The sequence below is a fragment of the Ogataea haglerorum genome (assembly GCF_019207285.1).
Source record: "Ogataea haglerorum isolate 81-453-3 chromosome Unknown 81-453-3_NODE_9_length_481884_cov_97.824832, whole genome shotgun sequence".
Taxonomy (NCBI): domain Eukaryota; kingdom Fungi; phylum Ascomycota; class Pichiomycetes; order Pichiales; family Pichiaceae; genus Ogataea; species Ogataea haglerorum.
The window spans coordinates 259,161-273,011 of record NW_025065159.1 but is presented as its reverse complement, the minus strand read 5'-3'; the positions used below and the strand labels follow the sequence as shown (position 1 = coordinate 273,011).

The 13,851-nt window shown below is 59.7% G+C and overlaps 10 protein-coding genes across 10 annotated transcripts; 8 read left to right on the top strand and 2 right to left on the bottom strand.

Annotated features, from left to right (window-relative positions):
- Positions 1-269: 269 nt before the first annotated feature.
- On the top strand, positions 270-1,124 carry KL911_003479 (uncharacterized protein; the record flags this gene model as incomplete). Its single annotated transcript, XM_043198663.1, has 1 exon — positions 270-1,124. The coding sequence occupies one exon, from the start codon at positions 270-272 to the stop codon at positions 1,122-1,124; it is 855 nt and encodes a 284-aa protein (XP_043053810.1).
- A 91-nt stretch (positions 1,125-1,215) lies between these two features.
- KL911_003478 (uncharacterized protein) lies at positions 1,216-1,512 on the top strand (the record flags this gene model as incomplete). The annotated part of the gene is made up of 1 exon (XM_043198662.1): positions 1,216-1,512. The coding sequence occupies one exon, from the start codon at positions 1,216-1,218 to the stop codon at positions 1,510-1,512; it is 297 nt and encodes a 98-aa protein (XP_043053809.1).
- Positions 1,513-1,545: 33 nt separating this feature from the next.
- On the top strand, positions 1,546-3,685 carry KL911_003477 (uncharacterized protein; the record flags this gene model as incomplete). Its single annotated transcript, XM_043198661.1, has 2 exons — positions 1,546-1,818; positions 2,198-3,685. The coding sequence occupies 2 exons, from the start codon at positions 1,546-1,548 to the stop codon at positions 3,683-3,685; spliced, it is 1,761 nt and encodes a 586-aa protein (XP_043053808.1).
- A 53-nt stretch (positions 3,686-3,738) lies between these two features.
- KL911_003476 (uncharacterized protein) lies at positions 3,739-4,566 on the bottom strand (the record flags this gene model as incomplete). Its single annotated transcript, XM_043198660.1, has 1 exon — positions 3,739-4,566. The coding sequence occupies one exon, from the start codon at positions 4,564-4,566 to the stop codon at positions 3,739-3,741; it is 828 nt and encodes a 275-aa protein (XP_043053807.1).
- A 164-nt stretch (positions 4,567-4,730) lies between these two features.
- Positions 4,731-6,485, top strand: KL911_003475 (uncharacterized protein; the record flags this gene model as incomplete). Its single annotated transcript, XM_043198659.1, has 1 exon — positions 4,731-6,485. The coding sequence occupies one exon, from the start codon at positions 4,731-4,733 to the stop codon at positions 6,483-6,485; it is 1,755 nt and encodes a 584-aa protein (XP_043053806.1).
- A 51-nt stretch (positions 6,486-6,536) lies between these two features.
- Positions 6,537-7,739, top strand: KL911_003474 (uncharacterized protein; the record flags this gene model as incomplete). The annotated part of the gene is made up of 2 exons (XM_043198658.1): positions 6,537-7,042; positions 7,208-7,739. 2 exons carry the CDS (start codon positions 6,537-6,539, stop codon positions 7,737-7,739), a joined length of 1,038 nt encoding a protein of 345 aa, XP_043053805.1.
- Positions 7,740-7,812: 73 nt separating this feature from the next.
- Positions 7,813-10,068, top strand: KL911_003473 (uncharacterized protein; the record flags this gene model as incomplete). The annotated part of the gene is made up of 1 exon (XM_043198657.1): positions 7,813-10,068. The coding sequence occupies one exon, from the start codon at positions 7,813-7,815 to the stop codon at positions 10,066-10,068; it is 2,256 nt and encodes a 751-aa protein (XP_043053804.1).
- Positions 10,069-10,203: 135 nt separating this feature from the next.
- KL911_003472 (uncharacterized protein) lies at positions 10,204-12,114 on the top strand (the record flags this gene model as incomplete). The annotated part of the gene is made up of 1 exon (XM_043198656.1): positions 10,204-12,114. The coding sequence occupies one exon, from the start codon at positions 10,204-10,206 to the stop codon at positions 12,112-12,114; it is 1,911 nt and encodes a 636-aa protein (XP_043053803.1).
- Positions 12,115-12,168: 54 nt separating this feature from the next.
- On the bottom strand, positions 12,169-12,939 carry KL911_003471 (uncharacterized protein; the record flags this gene model as incomplete). Its single annotated transcript, XM_043198655.1, has 1 exon — positions 12,169-12,939. One exon carries the CDS (start codon positions 12,937-12,939, stop codon positions 12,169-12,171), a length of 771 nt encoding a protein of 256 aa, XP_043053802.1.
- Positions 12,940-12,991: 52 nt separating this feature from the next.
- KL911_003470 (uncharacterized protein) lies at positions 12,992-13,846 on the top strand (the record flags this gene model as incomplete). Its single annotated transcript, XM_043198654.1, has 1 exon — positions 12,992-13,846. One exon carries the CDS (start codon positions 12,992-12,994, stop codon positions 13,844-13,846), a length of 855 nt encoding a protein of 284 aa, XP_043053801.1.
- Between the last annotated feature and the right edge of the window lie 5 nt (positions 13,847-13,851).

Sequence of the window (13,851 nt, the reverse complement as noted above, 5' to 3'; positions counted from 1 at the left end):
AGTGTAACAATAGCTGGTGCGAGGCGTTGATGTTCTGCGCATAACGTGATGCGGGTCATGTGTCTCGGGGGGTCACATAGACGGTGCTAAAACACCCCTGCACCGGCCACGGAAAAAAAATTGTTGGATACACGTGACCGCCTTGCATGTGCGTGGATCGTGCCCCGGCCGTCCAACCAAATTGAACCGTGGCGGGGAGACCGTGGAGCCACTAATTAAGGCAAACCCAATAATTATTTGTTTTCGCCAATTTCCCAACTTTTATTAAAATGGCTCCTCCAGCATTCTCCGACATTGCTAAACCAACCAATGACGTCCTCGGCAAGGACTTCTACCACTACACTCCTGTTGCCCTGGACCTGAAGACCGTGGCTCCTAACGGTGTGACCTTCAGCACCAAGGGTAACGTTTCGGGTGGTAGTACCTCGGCTGCCCTCGAGGGTACATACGCCGACAAGAGCACTGGTCTGACATTGACCCAGGGCTGGAACACTGCCAATGCCTTGGACACCAAGATTGAGCTTGCTGACGCTCTTTCTCCAGGCCTTAAGTCCGAGCTGGTCACCAGCGCCGTGCCGGGCGGAAACAGATCGGTCAAGCTGAACCTGTACTTTGCACAGCAATCCATCAACGCCCGTGCGTTTGTCGACCTGCTCAAGGGCCCAGTCTTCAACGGTGACCTGACTGTCGGCCAAGATGGCTTCACCACCGGTGCCTCGCTGTCCTACGACGTCAAGTCTGCCACCTTGACCGGCTACTCTGCCGCCGTCGGCTACAAGGCTCCATCCTACGCCGTCTCCCTGACTGCCGCCAACAACCTGTCTCTCTTTGCTGCCGGCTACTACCACAAGGTCTCGCCAGTCCTTGAGGTCGGAGCAAAGGGCACCTTCGACTCCAAGTCGGCTGCCGGCTCCAACCCGGTTGCCATTGAGGTGGCCACCAAGTACAGCCTCGACGAGACCTCGTTCGTCAAGGCCAAGATCGCAGACTCCGGTCTGCTGTCCTTGGCCTACTCGCAGGTCCTCAGACCAGGCGTCAAGCTCGGCCTCGGAGGTGCCTTCGATACCCTCAAGCTTGGTGAGTCTGCTCACAAGCTCGGATTGTCCTTGTCTTTTTCTGCCTAAATAGATTCAATGACATCGTCGTCACATCTTTACACCACCTAATCGAAAATGTTTGTAATTTTCCATCTGCAAAACCCTCCAATCCACTAGCATGTCTTCTGTCCAGACGAAAACGCAGCCCAGACAGCCGTGGGCCGCCGCGATCGCTGCGAAGCCGCCAGCACGGACGGCCAAACCGGCGCCCAAGACACAGGCCGCCGCATACGTCCCCGTCAACAACTTCAACGGCCAGCAACTGCAGGCCGCCCTGGCCGCCAAGTTCAAGGAGATAGAGGCACAGGTGGGCCCCGGCGGCGTCTACCAGGGGACGCCGGCATGGACGACGAAAAACAAGAAGCGCAAGGGCCTCGACGTGCTGGCCGAGCTCTCGAAGAGCATCGAGTCGTGACTCTACTATGTCGTTTGTATTACGTAATCACAGATGTTGTCGACGCCCCGCTCGACGCGTAGCAAGCCTGCCGTTTCCGGCGTGCGCTCTGCGACGACCTGTCCCGACCCGCTGGGCTGTGGACGCTTGCAGCCGTCAAGGCCCGTTTCACCCGGGTTACCGCTTTGGTATATCGGTGCCGGGCCCAGAGGCCCTGCTGGTGCAGCACCTTTATCTTGCCCCTCAAAAATTGGCACCGCAAAATGCGGGCCTGCGTTTATTTATTTTGCGGCCGGTGTTTCAGAAGCCCCGCGGATCTGGAAACGCGTGCCACACCAAGCACTGCCGCAAGCGAGCTGGCTCCCTGTTTGAAACGCGCGTTGCACCAACACGGACGCCCCACTGCCTAGTTTAGATAGAACCTCCTGCTTGCCTGTAGATCTGTGCCATAATCTGCTGCACGCTATTGTGCTTTTTTGTGACGTTATTTGATCGTATCTTCCGTACAGGAAATCTGTAGCCAGCTGCGACCCGTAATTTTCTTTTTTTTTCCTCCTGGTTTTCCCGGTTATAGCCAGAGGGAGAAAACTTTGTTCGTTAAATTGCTTTTCCGTCTTTTTCTCAGTCGCTCGTTTCCTCTACCCACGCTTATGGCCCATCCATGAGCTCACCCCCATCCCCCACCGGCCCGCAGAACGGCCTCCAGCCGCCGCCCAGACGGGGCCACCGGCACCGGCGTTCCGCAGCTATCTCGGGCGACTTTGACGTTCAGGAGTTTGGACTGCTGCCCCCCATGATGTCCAAGTCTGTGCCCGGGTCCGCCTCATGCTCGCTCTCCGGCTCTTCCTGCGGCTCTCCCCTGAAAAGCCCGCTTGGCCAGCTCGCAGCCGAGGACTCCACGCTGTCCGGTAGGCAGAAAATTTTGCTCACGTCGACGCCGGCGTCCGCGCACGAGGACCCGCGCACGCGGTACTTCATCACCGAGGACACCAAGTTCGAGTCCGGCTCGAGCGTGCCGCGCGCGGTGATCGACCTCGATGAGGTGTTCATGGGCTCGCGCGCGCCCGCCAGGAAGACCAGCAGAACGATGTCCGCTCCCGAACTGGAGAGCTTCCACATACCCAAACACTCGCTGCTGTGCTCGCCCAAGAAGAGCGACGTCGCTATCGCAGAGGAGATCACGGAGGAGGACTTCGAGGACTTCGAGGGCTCCGAACGGCTGCTCACCAAGACGTCCACCCAGAACTCCGAGCTCTCGTCGACCAACTCCGGCAAGGGCACGCCGCTGCAGGCGGGCGTGCTGCTCGGCGACAACTCCTCGTCCAATTCGCTCAACTCGCAGAGTTCCAGTAGCTCGCTGCAGAAAAACTTGGCCATCGTCAACACTCCAAGCGTCTCCAGCCTGCGTGGCAAGGTCAGATACCAGTCCTACTACAACTCGCAGCAGAAAATCAATACCCAGGCCGCGTCCACGCCGTCCAGCACCGCAACGGCAGACTCCGACAGGTTTGGCCGCCGGCCTTGTCTGATGGCGCCGTCGTCGTCGTCGTCTCCTTCCTCGGCCTTCCGCGGCGCGTCCAAGTCGCGCTCGCCGATCCGCAACCTCAGATACCAGACCCCGCCCCAGAAGAACCCGTTCCAGTTCGAGCCCGTCCTCTACGAGATCCCCAAGTCGTTCCACAGAGACCACGGCTATACGGCCTCCATGTCGAACCCGAGCGTCGCCAAGCTGGACGAGCCTGTGGCAGAGCCCAAGATGGAGGCCCACAAGCGGTCGAACTCGCTGTTCAGCACCCTGTCGTCCAAGTTCCACCACCGGCGCAAATCGTCGCTGCTGTCCACGAGGTCCTCGCCGCACAAGGCCTCCATCATCGAGAAGACTACCGACGAGGTGTTTGGGCTCCACGAATACGCGCACGCCAACGACTCGACTCTGCTTTTTGACGACCAGACCCTGACAGAAGAGGTCATTGGCGAGCCGGGTCCCATGATCGAGGTGGTGGAGCCCAAGCCCGTGCCGGCGCTCGGCCGGCTCTCGAAAAACGGGCCGCTCAAGAAGCACTCCAAGAGCCGCAGCACGAGCTTTATCACCTTTTCCAGCTACGATTCGAAAAGAAGCGGAACCACCGGGGCCAGCCGTTTTTTCAGTTGGATGATCAAGTCCCACCGGGGTGAGCGAGCCGCAGATAATTAATGGCAATCCTATTAGCATTATACAGACACTTTATACGATAGTGAAACAAGTGGTTATAAATACTGTTGCTCCATCGCCGCGAGCTGTTCCCCTGTCCTGGCCTCTTCTGCCTCGTCCTTGCTTAGCCGGTACACGCCGATGATCCAGCTGACCAGGCCCACGAGCCGCTCCACCAGCCTCGGCAGCCGGAATTTTGAGTAGACCAGCGTCAGGTTCAGAACCAGCTCGTTGGCGTAGCCGACCAGCTCCAGATACGTCCGGAACTTCTCTGTGTACAGAAACACGAGCTTTTCACGTTCCTGCGTCGCAGCCTCTGGCAGCAGCGCGTTCTTGCCGTTGTGCAAAAGCACCTGCGTCTCCAGCTCCACCGTTCGGATCAGTCTGTTGAGCTTGACGAGCCTGACTATGAGGTTCTTTAGGTTTATCAAAATGATAATGAAATACACCTTCGACAGGTTTCGGAGCAGCGCCTCCACTCCGCGAAACTTGGACGCAAACCGCGATTTGCTCAAAATGCTCTGGAACATCGTGAAGTTGTCGAAAAGCGACACCATCGACTCAAGGTTGGCCAGCAACCCTGTTTCGAAGCTGTTGTACTTGTCCTGCCACGAGCGTTTTGGCTGAGTTCGAAAGGCGAACAGCGGTCCCGGCGGCGTGTCGCTGCTGGTGCGGCTCCGCTGATTGGGCGAGTAGAGCGTGGGACTGCTGGAAAGCGAGCTTGTAGAGCTCCTGCGTCGTTGTTTGGCGTTTTTGACCACCAGAAGCCCGAGAAAAGCGAGTTTTGACAGCCGCTCGCTGCCGGCGGACGGTCCGCGGTCGCGGTCGGACTCGAGCTTCAGCAGCAGCTGCCGCAGCTTCGGCCCGTAGTGCAAAGAAGACATAGACTAAATATCTATTTTATCAGCCCCAGTAATGGCATGAGTTTTTAGGAGACGGGTCGTGCGCCGCCCAAGTTTGCGCAGGATAAAACGTGTTCCGGAGGGGCAAATTTTTCTCCTTGGGATTGTACTGTTGTTCTTCCTAGGAGTAATTTGTATTTGTACCTATGTCTGTCGAAGAATTTGAAACGATACTAAAAGAGTTACCGGGACTAAAAGCTCCAGGAGTGTCTGGGTCGAGAATCAAGAAACTAAAAGAAATATTCCTCAACAACGTGTCGGAAGAGTCGAAACTTGTGTCTAAGCTGTACTCGTGTTGTAAAGCCACGCCTGCCACACACAAGCTGGGGGCCCTGTACGTTGTCGATGCGATTGTGAGAGGACTGATCGACCAGATCTCCAAGTCAGATACTACAGAAATTACTGAGGCTTCTCCAGAAGGAACAGCCAACTCTGCCGTGTACAAGATCCAGTCGCTGATCGAGAACCTGGTGGACGACGCTGTGCCCGTTTCCAACGACGACGTCAAGGAGAAGATCGGTAAACTTGTAGAAATCTGGGACAAGGGAGACACTTTTGACAAGAAAATAATTTCATCCATCAAAGATAAGTATTTCCGTACCACGACTCCTCCGGGCACTCCTCCTAAGAAAAGGGTCAAGTTTGCGGTCGAACCAACTGTCGAGCCTCCTGCTCCTTCGGCCTCGTCGTCGTCGTCCAAAGACCCGACCTCTGTGCTGCAGGCTCTGGCCAACCTCGCAAAGAAGACTCCGTCTCCTGCCTCCGGCTCCGGCTCGGCCAAAATGGTCTCGCCCCCACCCCCTCCTGCCGCGCAGCCTGTCTCCAACGGGACCGCTGCTGCTGCCGCCAGCACGGCGCCTTCCAGCTCCGACCCGAATGCCATTTTCCAGCTGCTGCAGAGCATGAACAAGATCTCCGGAGCACAGCCTAACTACCAGCAACAACAGCAGTACGACCTTCCTCCGCAGCCGCCGGTCTCGGCCAATCAGAACAGACAGAACTATAGAGAGAGAGACTCGAACCCGCTCGGGAGAAGGCAGCGGTCCCGGTCGCCAAAGAGAGACGCCAAGCCGGCCGGCGACCACGAGCGCAATATTCCGGGAACCCCCCACTACCGCGAGCGCAAGCCGTTCATCGACCCGTCCATCCCACAGGGCTACATCAAGGTTTACTCGCGCACCATTTTCATTGGCGGTGTGCCGCACTCCATGGACGAGAGGACGCTGACGCAGCAGCTGAGGCCGTACGCAGAGGTGCAGAGCGTGATTCTGAACAGCGAGAGAAAGCACGCCTTTGTCAAGGTGTACTCGAGACAGGAGGCCGAGTCGGTCATCCAGGCGTTCTCTGTGAGCCACCATCCGTCGGGACTGCGTGCCAGATGGGGCGTGGGCTTTGGCCCTAGAGACTGCTGCGACTACCAGGCGGGAGTGAGCACGATTCCGATCAGCAGGCTGACCGACGCAGACAAGAAGTGGATAGTCACCGCCGAGTGGGGAGGAACGGGCGGCCTGCCGCTGCAGTCGGGGCTGTTTATCGAGGAGCCGGACATCGAGGTCGGGTCAGGCGTGTCGTCGAAGTCGATCTCCAAGAAAATGCCTACAAACTCTACGCAGAACGGGCCGAAGTCGGACGGCATGCCGATTGTCGGGGCCAGTCCGCCGGCTGGCTTCCAGAACTCGCCTCCGATGGGATACCCTATGGTGCCTAACCCGGGCAACATCCCAATCAGCATGGGCATGCCCAACATGGGAGGCATGCCCGGCGTGGGGCAGCCGGGCGTGGACCAGAACGCCATGCTCGCGCAGATGATGACCGCGATGCAGCAGATGCAGCAGCAGGGCGGCCAGCAGGCCGACATGGGCGCCATGTTCCAGAACCTGGCCAACATGATGAGAAGATAGGCACACGTAGGTAATTTAATTTTTTAATTAATTTTTCATCATTTTTCTCTCATGGGCCGCGGACCAAGCATTTTGCGCTTTGACGCCTTCTCCAAGACCGTCGACGACGCGCGCATCAAGACGACGTCGGGCGGGATCCTGACGCTGGTGTGCATTCTGACGACGCTGCTGCTGCTGGTCAACGAGTACGCAGACTACTCGCGCGTCGTGACCCGGCCCGAGCTCGTGGTGGACCGCGACCGCAACAAGAAGCTCGAGATCAATCTGGACATCAGCTTCCAGAACATGCCGTGCGACCTGCTCACGCTGGACATCATGGACCAGTCGGGAGACATGCAACTGGACCTGCTCTCGTCCGGGTTCAGCAAGATCCGTCTGGACAGACAGGGCAACGAGATCGGGCAGGAGGACATGCGCGTGAACCAGGAGTTTGCGCTCACGTCGTCGGACCCGTCGTACTGCGGCTCGTGCTACGGCGCGGCGGACCAGTCGCGCAACGACGAGCTGCCGCAGGACCAGAAGGTGTGCTGCAACTCGTGCGAGTCGGTCAAGCAGGCGTACGCGCGCAACGCGTGGAAGTTCTACGACGGCAAGGACATCGAGCAGTGCGAGAGAGAGGGCTACGTGGACAGAATCAACGCGCGGCTGGACGAGGGGTGCCGCGTGCGCGGGACGGCCGAGATCGCGCGGATCGGGGGCAACCTGCACTTTGCGCCGGGCAGCTCGATGAACTTCAACGAGAAGCACGTGCACGACCTGTCGCTGTACGACAAGCACTCCAGCAAGTTCAACTTCGACCACACCATCAACCACTTCTCGTTCGGCCTCGACGACCACAGCGTCGCCGACTACAGGACGACGCACCCGCTCGACGCGACGGCCCACAGAGACGGCCAGAAGTACCACGTGTACTCGTACTTCCTCAAGGTGGTGAACACGCGGTACGAGTTTCTGGACGGACGCAAGGTGGAGACCAACCAGTTCTCCGCGACGCAGCACGACCGGCCGTTCCGCGGCGGCCGCGACGCAGACCACCCGAACACGATCCACGCGCAGGGCGGGCTGCCGGGGGTGTTTTTCCACTTTGAGATCAGCCCGCTCAAGATCATCAACCGCGAGCAGTACAACAAGACCTGGAGCGCGTTTGCGCTGGGGGCCTGTGCGGCGATCTCGGGCGTGCTGACGGTGTTCACGCTGCTGGACCGGACGATCTGGGCGGCAAACCGCCTGCTCAAGGACAAGAAAGATACGTAGAAAAAAACCCTTTTTACCTAATCTGAGATCTCTGTAAAATATTTTCAATAAATTCGTCGCGTCGAATTTCACCATGTCTCTTCCCACCCGCACAAGCTCCACAACGTCGGTGCCCTCGGCGTCGCGCACGCCGTCGGGCCCCGTGGCGTCGCAGTCGCTCATCATGAACAAGCGCGCCGCCCACAAGAACTCGCTCTACTACGTGGCGCTGCGTCTTCTCGACAGGCTGGCCAAGGTGCCCGGCATGGCCCCCTACCTCGAGCTGGCGTACTCTGCCGCCGAGGACTGCGCCGAGCAGCAGGCGTACGCGCTCAGCAGCCGCAGCAGCCAGCGCCGCTCCGGATCTGACGCCCGCTCGTCGGACTCGCTGCTCAGCTACTGGGACAGCACGCTGTTCACGTTCAGCGCCGGCATCCTCCCCGCGCAAACCAGCCACGACCCGGTCACGCCGCTGCTCAAGCTGTTCCAGCAGGGCGCGCCGCTGTGTCTGATCTTCAACTGTCTGAGCCCGGAAAACAAGATCGAGCTGGTGCTGTCCGACGACATCAAGGTGTGCAAGATGAGCGTGTACAAGTTTCTGAGTGCGTGCAAGCAGCACCTGAACATCCGCGACGACGAGCTGTTCTCGATCACGAGCGTGTTTTCGGACGACACCAGCCAGCTGCTGCAGGTGATCGCGGCGGTGAACCTGGTGCTGGACTTCGAGCCCCGGTTCGACGCCGCAGACGTGCCCGACCAGGTGCGCGCGGACGACGCGCGGTCGCGCGTGGTGCGCGAGATCGTCGAGAGCGAGCGCAAGTACGTGCAGGACCTGGAGATCCTGCACCAGTTCCGCGCCGAGCTGATCAGGGCAGAGCTCATTTCGAGCGAGAACATCAACCTGCTGTTCCCCAACTTGCCCGAGATCGTGGACTTCCAGCGGCGGTTTCTGGTCGGGCTCGAGTGCAACGCGGCGGTGCCGGGCAAGTACCAGCGCATCGGGTCGGTGTTTCTGCACCCGGGCGCGCAGGGCTTCCGCATCTACGAGCCGTGGTCGCTGTACCAGACCACCGCGGTGGACTTTGTGAACCGCGAGGCGGCGAACCTGCAGCGCTCCTCCGCGCTCATCAACAGCCCCTACGAGCTGCAGAGCTTTCTGATCAAGCCCGTCCAGCGGCTGTGCAAGTACCCCTTGCTGCTGCAGGAGCTGCTGCGTCTGACGGACCCCTCGTGGCCGAACTACTCCGAGCTGCATCTCGCGCTCCTGAGCTCCAAGGAGGTCGCCAACAAGATCAACGAGTCGCAGCGAAAGTCCGAGAACATCCAGCTCACCAAAGAGCTGCAGGACCGCGTCGTCGACTGGAAGGGCTACTCGCTCGCGAACGCGGGCGAGCTGCTGCACGCGAACCACGTCACCGTCAAGGACCTGCTCTCGGACGGGCACTCGTCCGAGAAAGAGGTGCACTGCTACCTTTTCGAGAAGATGGTGTTTTTCTTCAAGGAGGCCAGCCACAAGAACAGGCTCGCGCAGAAACTCAAGGCCAGCTCGGTGCCCGCGGCGCAGAACCCGCCGCTCTCGCTCAGCGGCATCGTCTACATCAGCAAGATCTACAGATGCACGCCGTCCGACAGCTCGAAACACTTTGGCGGCACGGGCCATTTTCTCACGCTCAGGTGGCGCGGCAGCCGCGACGCGGGCGGCTGCGTGATCCGGTTCCGGCTCGAGGAGCAGCTCGCGCAATGGGAGGCCGCCATTCGACGGCTGTCGAGCGAGGAAGACTACTTTGCGCGGCGCTCGACCTCGCCGGCGCGCTCGGACGAGCTCTCGAACCGCGTGTCCGCGCAGACGCGCTCGTCGTCCACGTCCTCGGACCACTCGTCCTACTTCTACCCGAAACCGCGCACCGTGAGCTCCTCGACGGCCACGACGGCGCCGCACCCGGGCGCAGACAAGAAGCTGCGGTCGGTGTCGTCGCCCGTGACAAGCAGCGACCGCACGGCGCCGCTGAATCCGGCGTTGGCCGCGCTGTCGCTGTCGCAGCCGCAGAAGGTGCACATCAAGCTGATCTACAACACGTCCGCGGTGCATCTGTCGGTGGACGCGAACGTGGCGTTTTCCGAGCTCGTCGACACGCTCGTGCACAAGCTGAACTACTCGTTCGGGTCGTCTGCGGACGGCGACCGCACGTTTGCCGCCCACAACTCCAAGTTCCGCTACAGAGACGAGGACGGCGAGTTTGTGCGGTTCCAGAGCCAGGCCGACTGGCAGATGGCCAAGGAGATGCTGGACGAGGTCGAGGACGAGGACGAGCGGATCCTCAACATCGCCGTGCAGCGGGCGGGCGTGTAGCAAATACACTGTCGGCTATTCCAGAGTGGTGTAGATTATATCCGCGGTGACTCTGATTGGCCGAGATTAGTCACTGAAAAATAATTAAAAAAATACAGAAACGAAATAAATATTACGAAAAAACTAATTTCGCTCATGCTCCTCAGGCTTGCGCGTGTCAGGCCGCTGTGCCGAAGACACGCTGTTCGGACCCTTGGCAGCGCGTTTGCCCGTCACAGAGCTAAGGTTCCGCTGCGCGAGCTTCACGTCTCCGCGCCGCTCCGCAGCTCCTCCGAAATCAGGTTCGACGAGATGGACCCCGAACTCCAGCAGATGCTCACCGAAGAGCGCGCTGTCGACACCGTGGACGTGTGCATCGTCGGCTGCGGCCCGGCAGGACTCGCCACGGCCATCAGACTCAAGCAGCTCGACCAGGACGGCGACTTGCGCGTGGTGGTGCTCGAAAAGGCTCCCGACGTCGGGTCGCACATTCTGTCCGGGGCGATCCTCGAGCCGCGGGCGTTGCGCGAGCTGTTCCCGGAGAGCGAGTTCTACGACGCAGACGGCGCAGGGATCCCTCTGCCGCCGGATCTGGTGAGTCTCGTGACAGAGGACCACATGAAGCTGCTGTTCAAGAGCGGGCCCGCCTTGCCGCTGCCCGAGCCGCCGCAGATGGTCAACAAGAACAGAAACTACATCGCGTCGCTGTCGGAGGTGGTCAAGTACCTTGCGGAGCAGGCCGAGGCCGCCGGCGTGGAGATATACCCCAACACAGCCGTGAGCGAGCTGGTGTACGATAGCAAGGGTCACGTGAAAGGCGTGGCCACCAAGGACATGGGCGTCTCGAAAAACGGCACGCCGTCGGACTCGTTTGAGCGCGGCATGGAGTTCCACGCGCGGATGACCGTGCTGGCCGAAGGGTGCCACGGCTCGCTGTCGAAGCAGGCCATCAAGAAGTTCGGATTGCGCGCCGGCTGCAGCCCGCAGACGTACGGGCTGGGTATCAAGGAGGTCTGGGAGGTGCGGCCGGAGAATTTCCGGAAGGGCTACGTCGCACACACGCTGGGGTACCCGCTGGACAAGGACACCTACGGCGGCGGGTTCCAGTACCATTTTGGCGACGGCCTGGTGACCGTGGGGCTGGTTGTGGGGCTGGACTATAAAAACCCGTGGATCTCGCCGTACCAGGAGTTCCAGAAGATGAAGCACCACCCGTTCTATAGAAAGGTGCTGGAGGGCGGCAAGTGCATCTCGTACGGCGCGCGTGCGCTGAACGAGGGCGGCTACCAGTCTGTGCCAAAGCTGCACTTCCCCGGCGGGGTTTTAGTGGGCGCGAGCGCCGGGTTCATGAACGTGCCGAAGATCAAAGGCTCGCACACGGCCATGAAGTCGGGCATGCTGGCGGCAGAAAGCATGTACGACGCGGTGGTGGCGCTGAAACGGCAGCAGGGCGACGTGGAGGAAGGCGAGGTGCTGCCCGAGTGGGACGCGCTGGATCTGGAGCAGTACCAGGCCGCGTACGACCGGTCGTGGGTGCGCGAGGAGCTGCACGAGGTGCGCAACATCCGGCCTTCCTTCAGCTCGAGGCTCGGTATGTGGGGGGGGCTGTGCATGTCGGGGCTGATCGCGATGATCACGCGCGGCCGGGAGCCGTTCACGCTGACGCACAAGCACACCGACGCCGAGCTCGTGGAGGACGCGGGCAAGTATGCCAAGATCGAGTACCCAAAGCCCGACGGCGAGATTTCGTTCGACATCCTCACGTCGGTCTCGCGCACGGGCACGTACCACCAGGAGAACGAGCAGTGCCATCTGCGTGTGCCCGAGCAGGACATGGCCCGGCACACTGCCAAGGCGTATCCAAAATACCGGGGCATCGAGCAGAGGTTCTGCCCCGCGGGCGTTTACGAGTACTTGCCCGACGAAAAGTCGCCCGAAGGTGTGATTTTCCAGATCAACTCGCAAAACTGCATCCATTGCAAGACCTGCGACATCAAGGTCCCCACGCAGGACATCGACTGGACTGTGCCAGAAGGCGGCGACGGGCCCAAATACCAGATGACCTAGGCGGGGGGTGGAGTGTACATACTGCACTACATGAATTCAATATATTACCGTAATTTAGTCTCTGCCCATGGCCTTGTCCCACGTAGGCTTGGTCTGCTGCAGCCAGAACTCGAATCTGTCGCGGGCGCTCGAAAAAGAGTCAAGCGCCGGTCTCACGTCAAGGAAAAACGTGGGCATGCCGTCCTCGTCCTCGGGACCCCCATAGTAGTCGATCACATACCGCACTTGTTGCCAGCCGCCGTGGCCGTCCCCACGCAGCACCGTCCAGTCGTGTCTGTCAAACGGCGGCTCCGTTGCGTACTGGTCCGGGAACAGCCTGCCCATGATCTGGTAGAAGCGCGCACGAGGGCTCAAGTCGTGCGGCCGGCCCGTGAACTTCAGCAGCCGGGGCTCCTGTTTCGTCTGCTCTGTGTGGGGCTTCTCCCACTTAAGAATCTCGCTCCACGCACCCTCGTTCAAGAAATTGTGGATGTTCACCATGCTCTCCACAGCGTCCTCCGGCACGTCTCCCTTGCCCTTGCGGATCATGGCGTTGAACATCTGCTGGGGGGAAGGGTACTCCCACACGCCCTGGTCCGGCACGTCTCCCCGCGGAATCGACGACAACGTTCTCTCGGTCGGCAGGTCGATCTTCTGGCCGGGAACCTTGTCGGTAGGGAGCACGTACGGCATGTTGTTAAGCGGGTTGATGTCCAGGATTTCTGCTCCGTCGTTGTGCACCACAGGACATGCGGCGAGTTTCGTGTGGTCCACGGGACATTTTGCTGCTTCCGTAGCAGGCCGCGAAACCGGTTTCTGCGTTGCGTCTGCCCAAAACCAGCCCATTGAAATGTGATTGATAGTTAATAATTTTTATATATTTTTTTCTATTTTTCTAATGGATGAGCTGCTAGCCAGACACAAAAAAGAGGCGCGCGATCTGGTGGCCGCCACGACGGGAATGCGCAAGCAGGCGACCAAGTCAACGCGCAAGGAGGTCCTGCGACGGATTGCACAGATGGAACAGGACCTGAAGGACAGACACGAGCGAGAGTTGCGGGAGCTGACTGGAGAGGCCCAGGAGGCTGAAGAGATCACGCCCGAGCAGCTGCTGGCGCAGATGAACTTGGGTTCAGAAAAACCAGCTGAGCCTGCAGAAAAAGAGCCTGTAGCGAAGACAGGGCCAAAGAAAAAGCGCAATAGACAAAAAGAGCGGCTAGCCAAGAGAGAGACCGAATTCAAAAAGTTACAGCAGGAGGCGGAAGATGAAGCCAGTGCGCAGCCGAATCTGAAAGAGTTAGAGCTCAAAAACATTGCAGACTTGTGCACTGCGGCCAGGCTGGTGCAGCACAACATCACCCCTGACGGAAACTGTCTATTTGCGTCGATCGCGGACCAGCTGCAGCAGCGACACAACATCACCATGACGGTCCAAGAACTGCGCGCGCGGGCGGCCAGGCAGATACGGAACGATCCGGACACGTTTGCGCCGTTTCTGTTTGACGAAGACAAGATGGAGGTGCGCAACGTGGAGGAGTATACCGACAAGCTGGAAACCACCGTTATGTGGGGGGGTGATCTCGAAATCCTGGCTCTCGCAAGAGAGTTCGACTGTCCCATCAGCGTGATGATGAGCGGACGGGCGCCGCTGCGCGTGAACGAGAACGGCCAGCAGCCGGAGCTCAGGCTCGTGTACTACCAGCACGTTTTCGGGCTCGGAGAGCACTACAATTCGCTAAGAGACATGGTCTAGTGTAT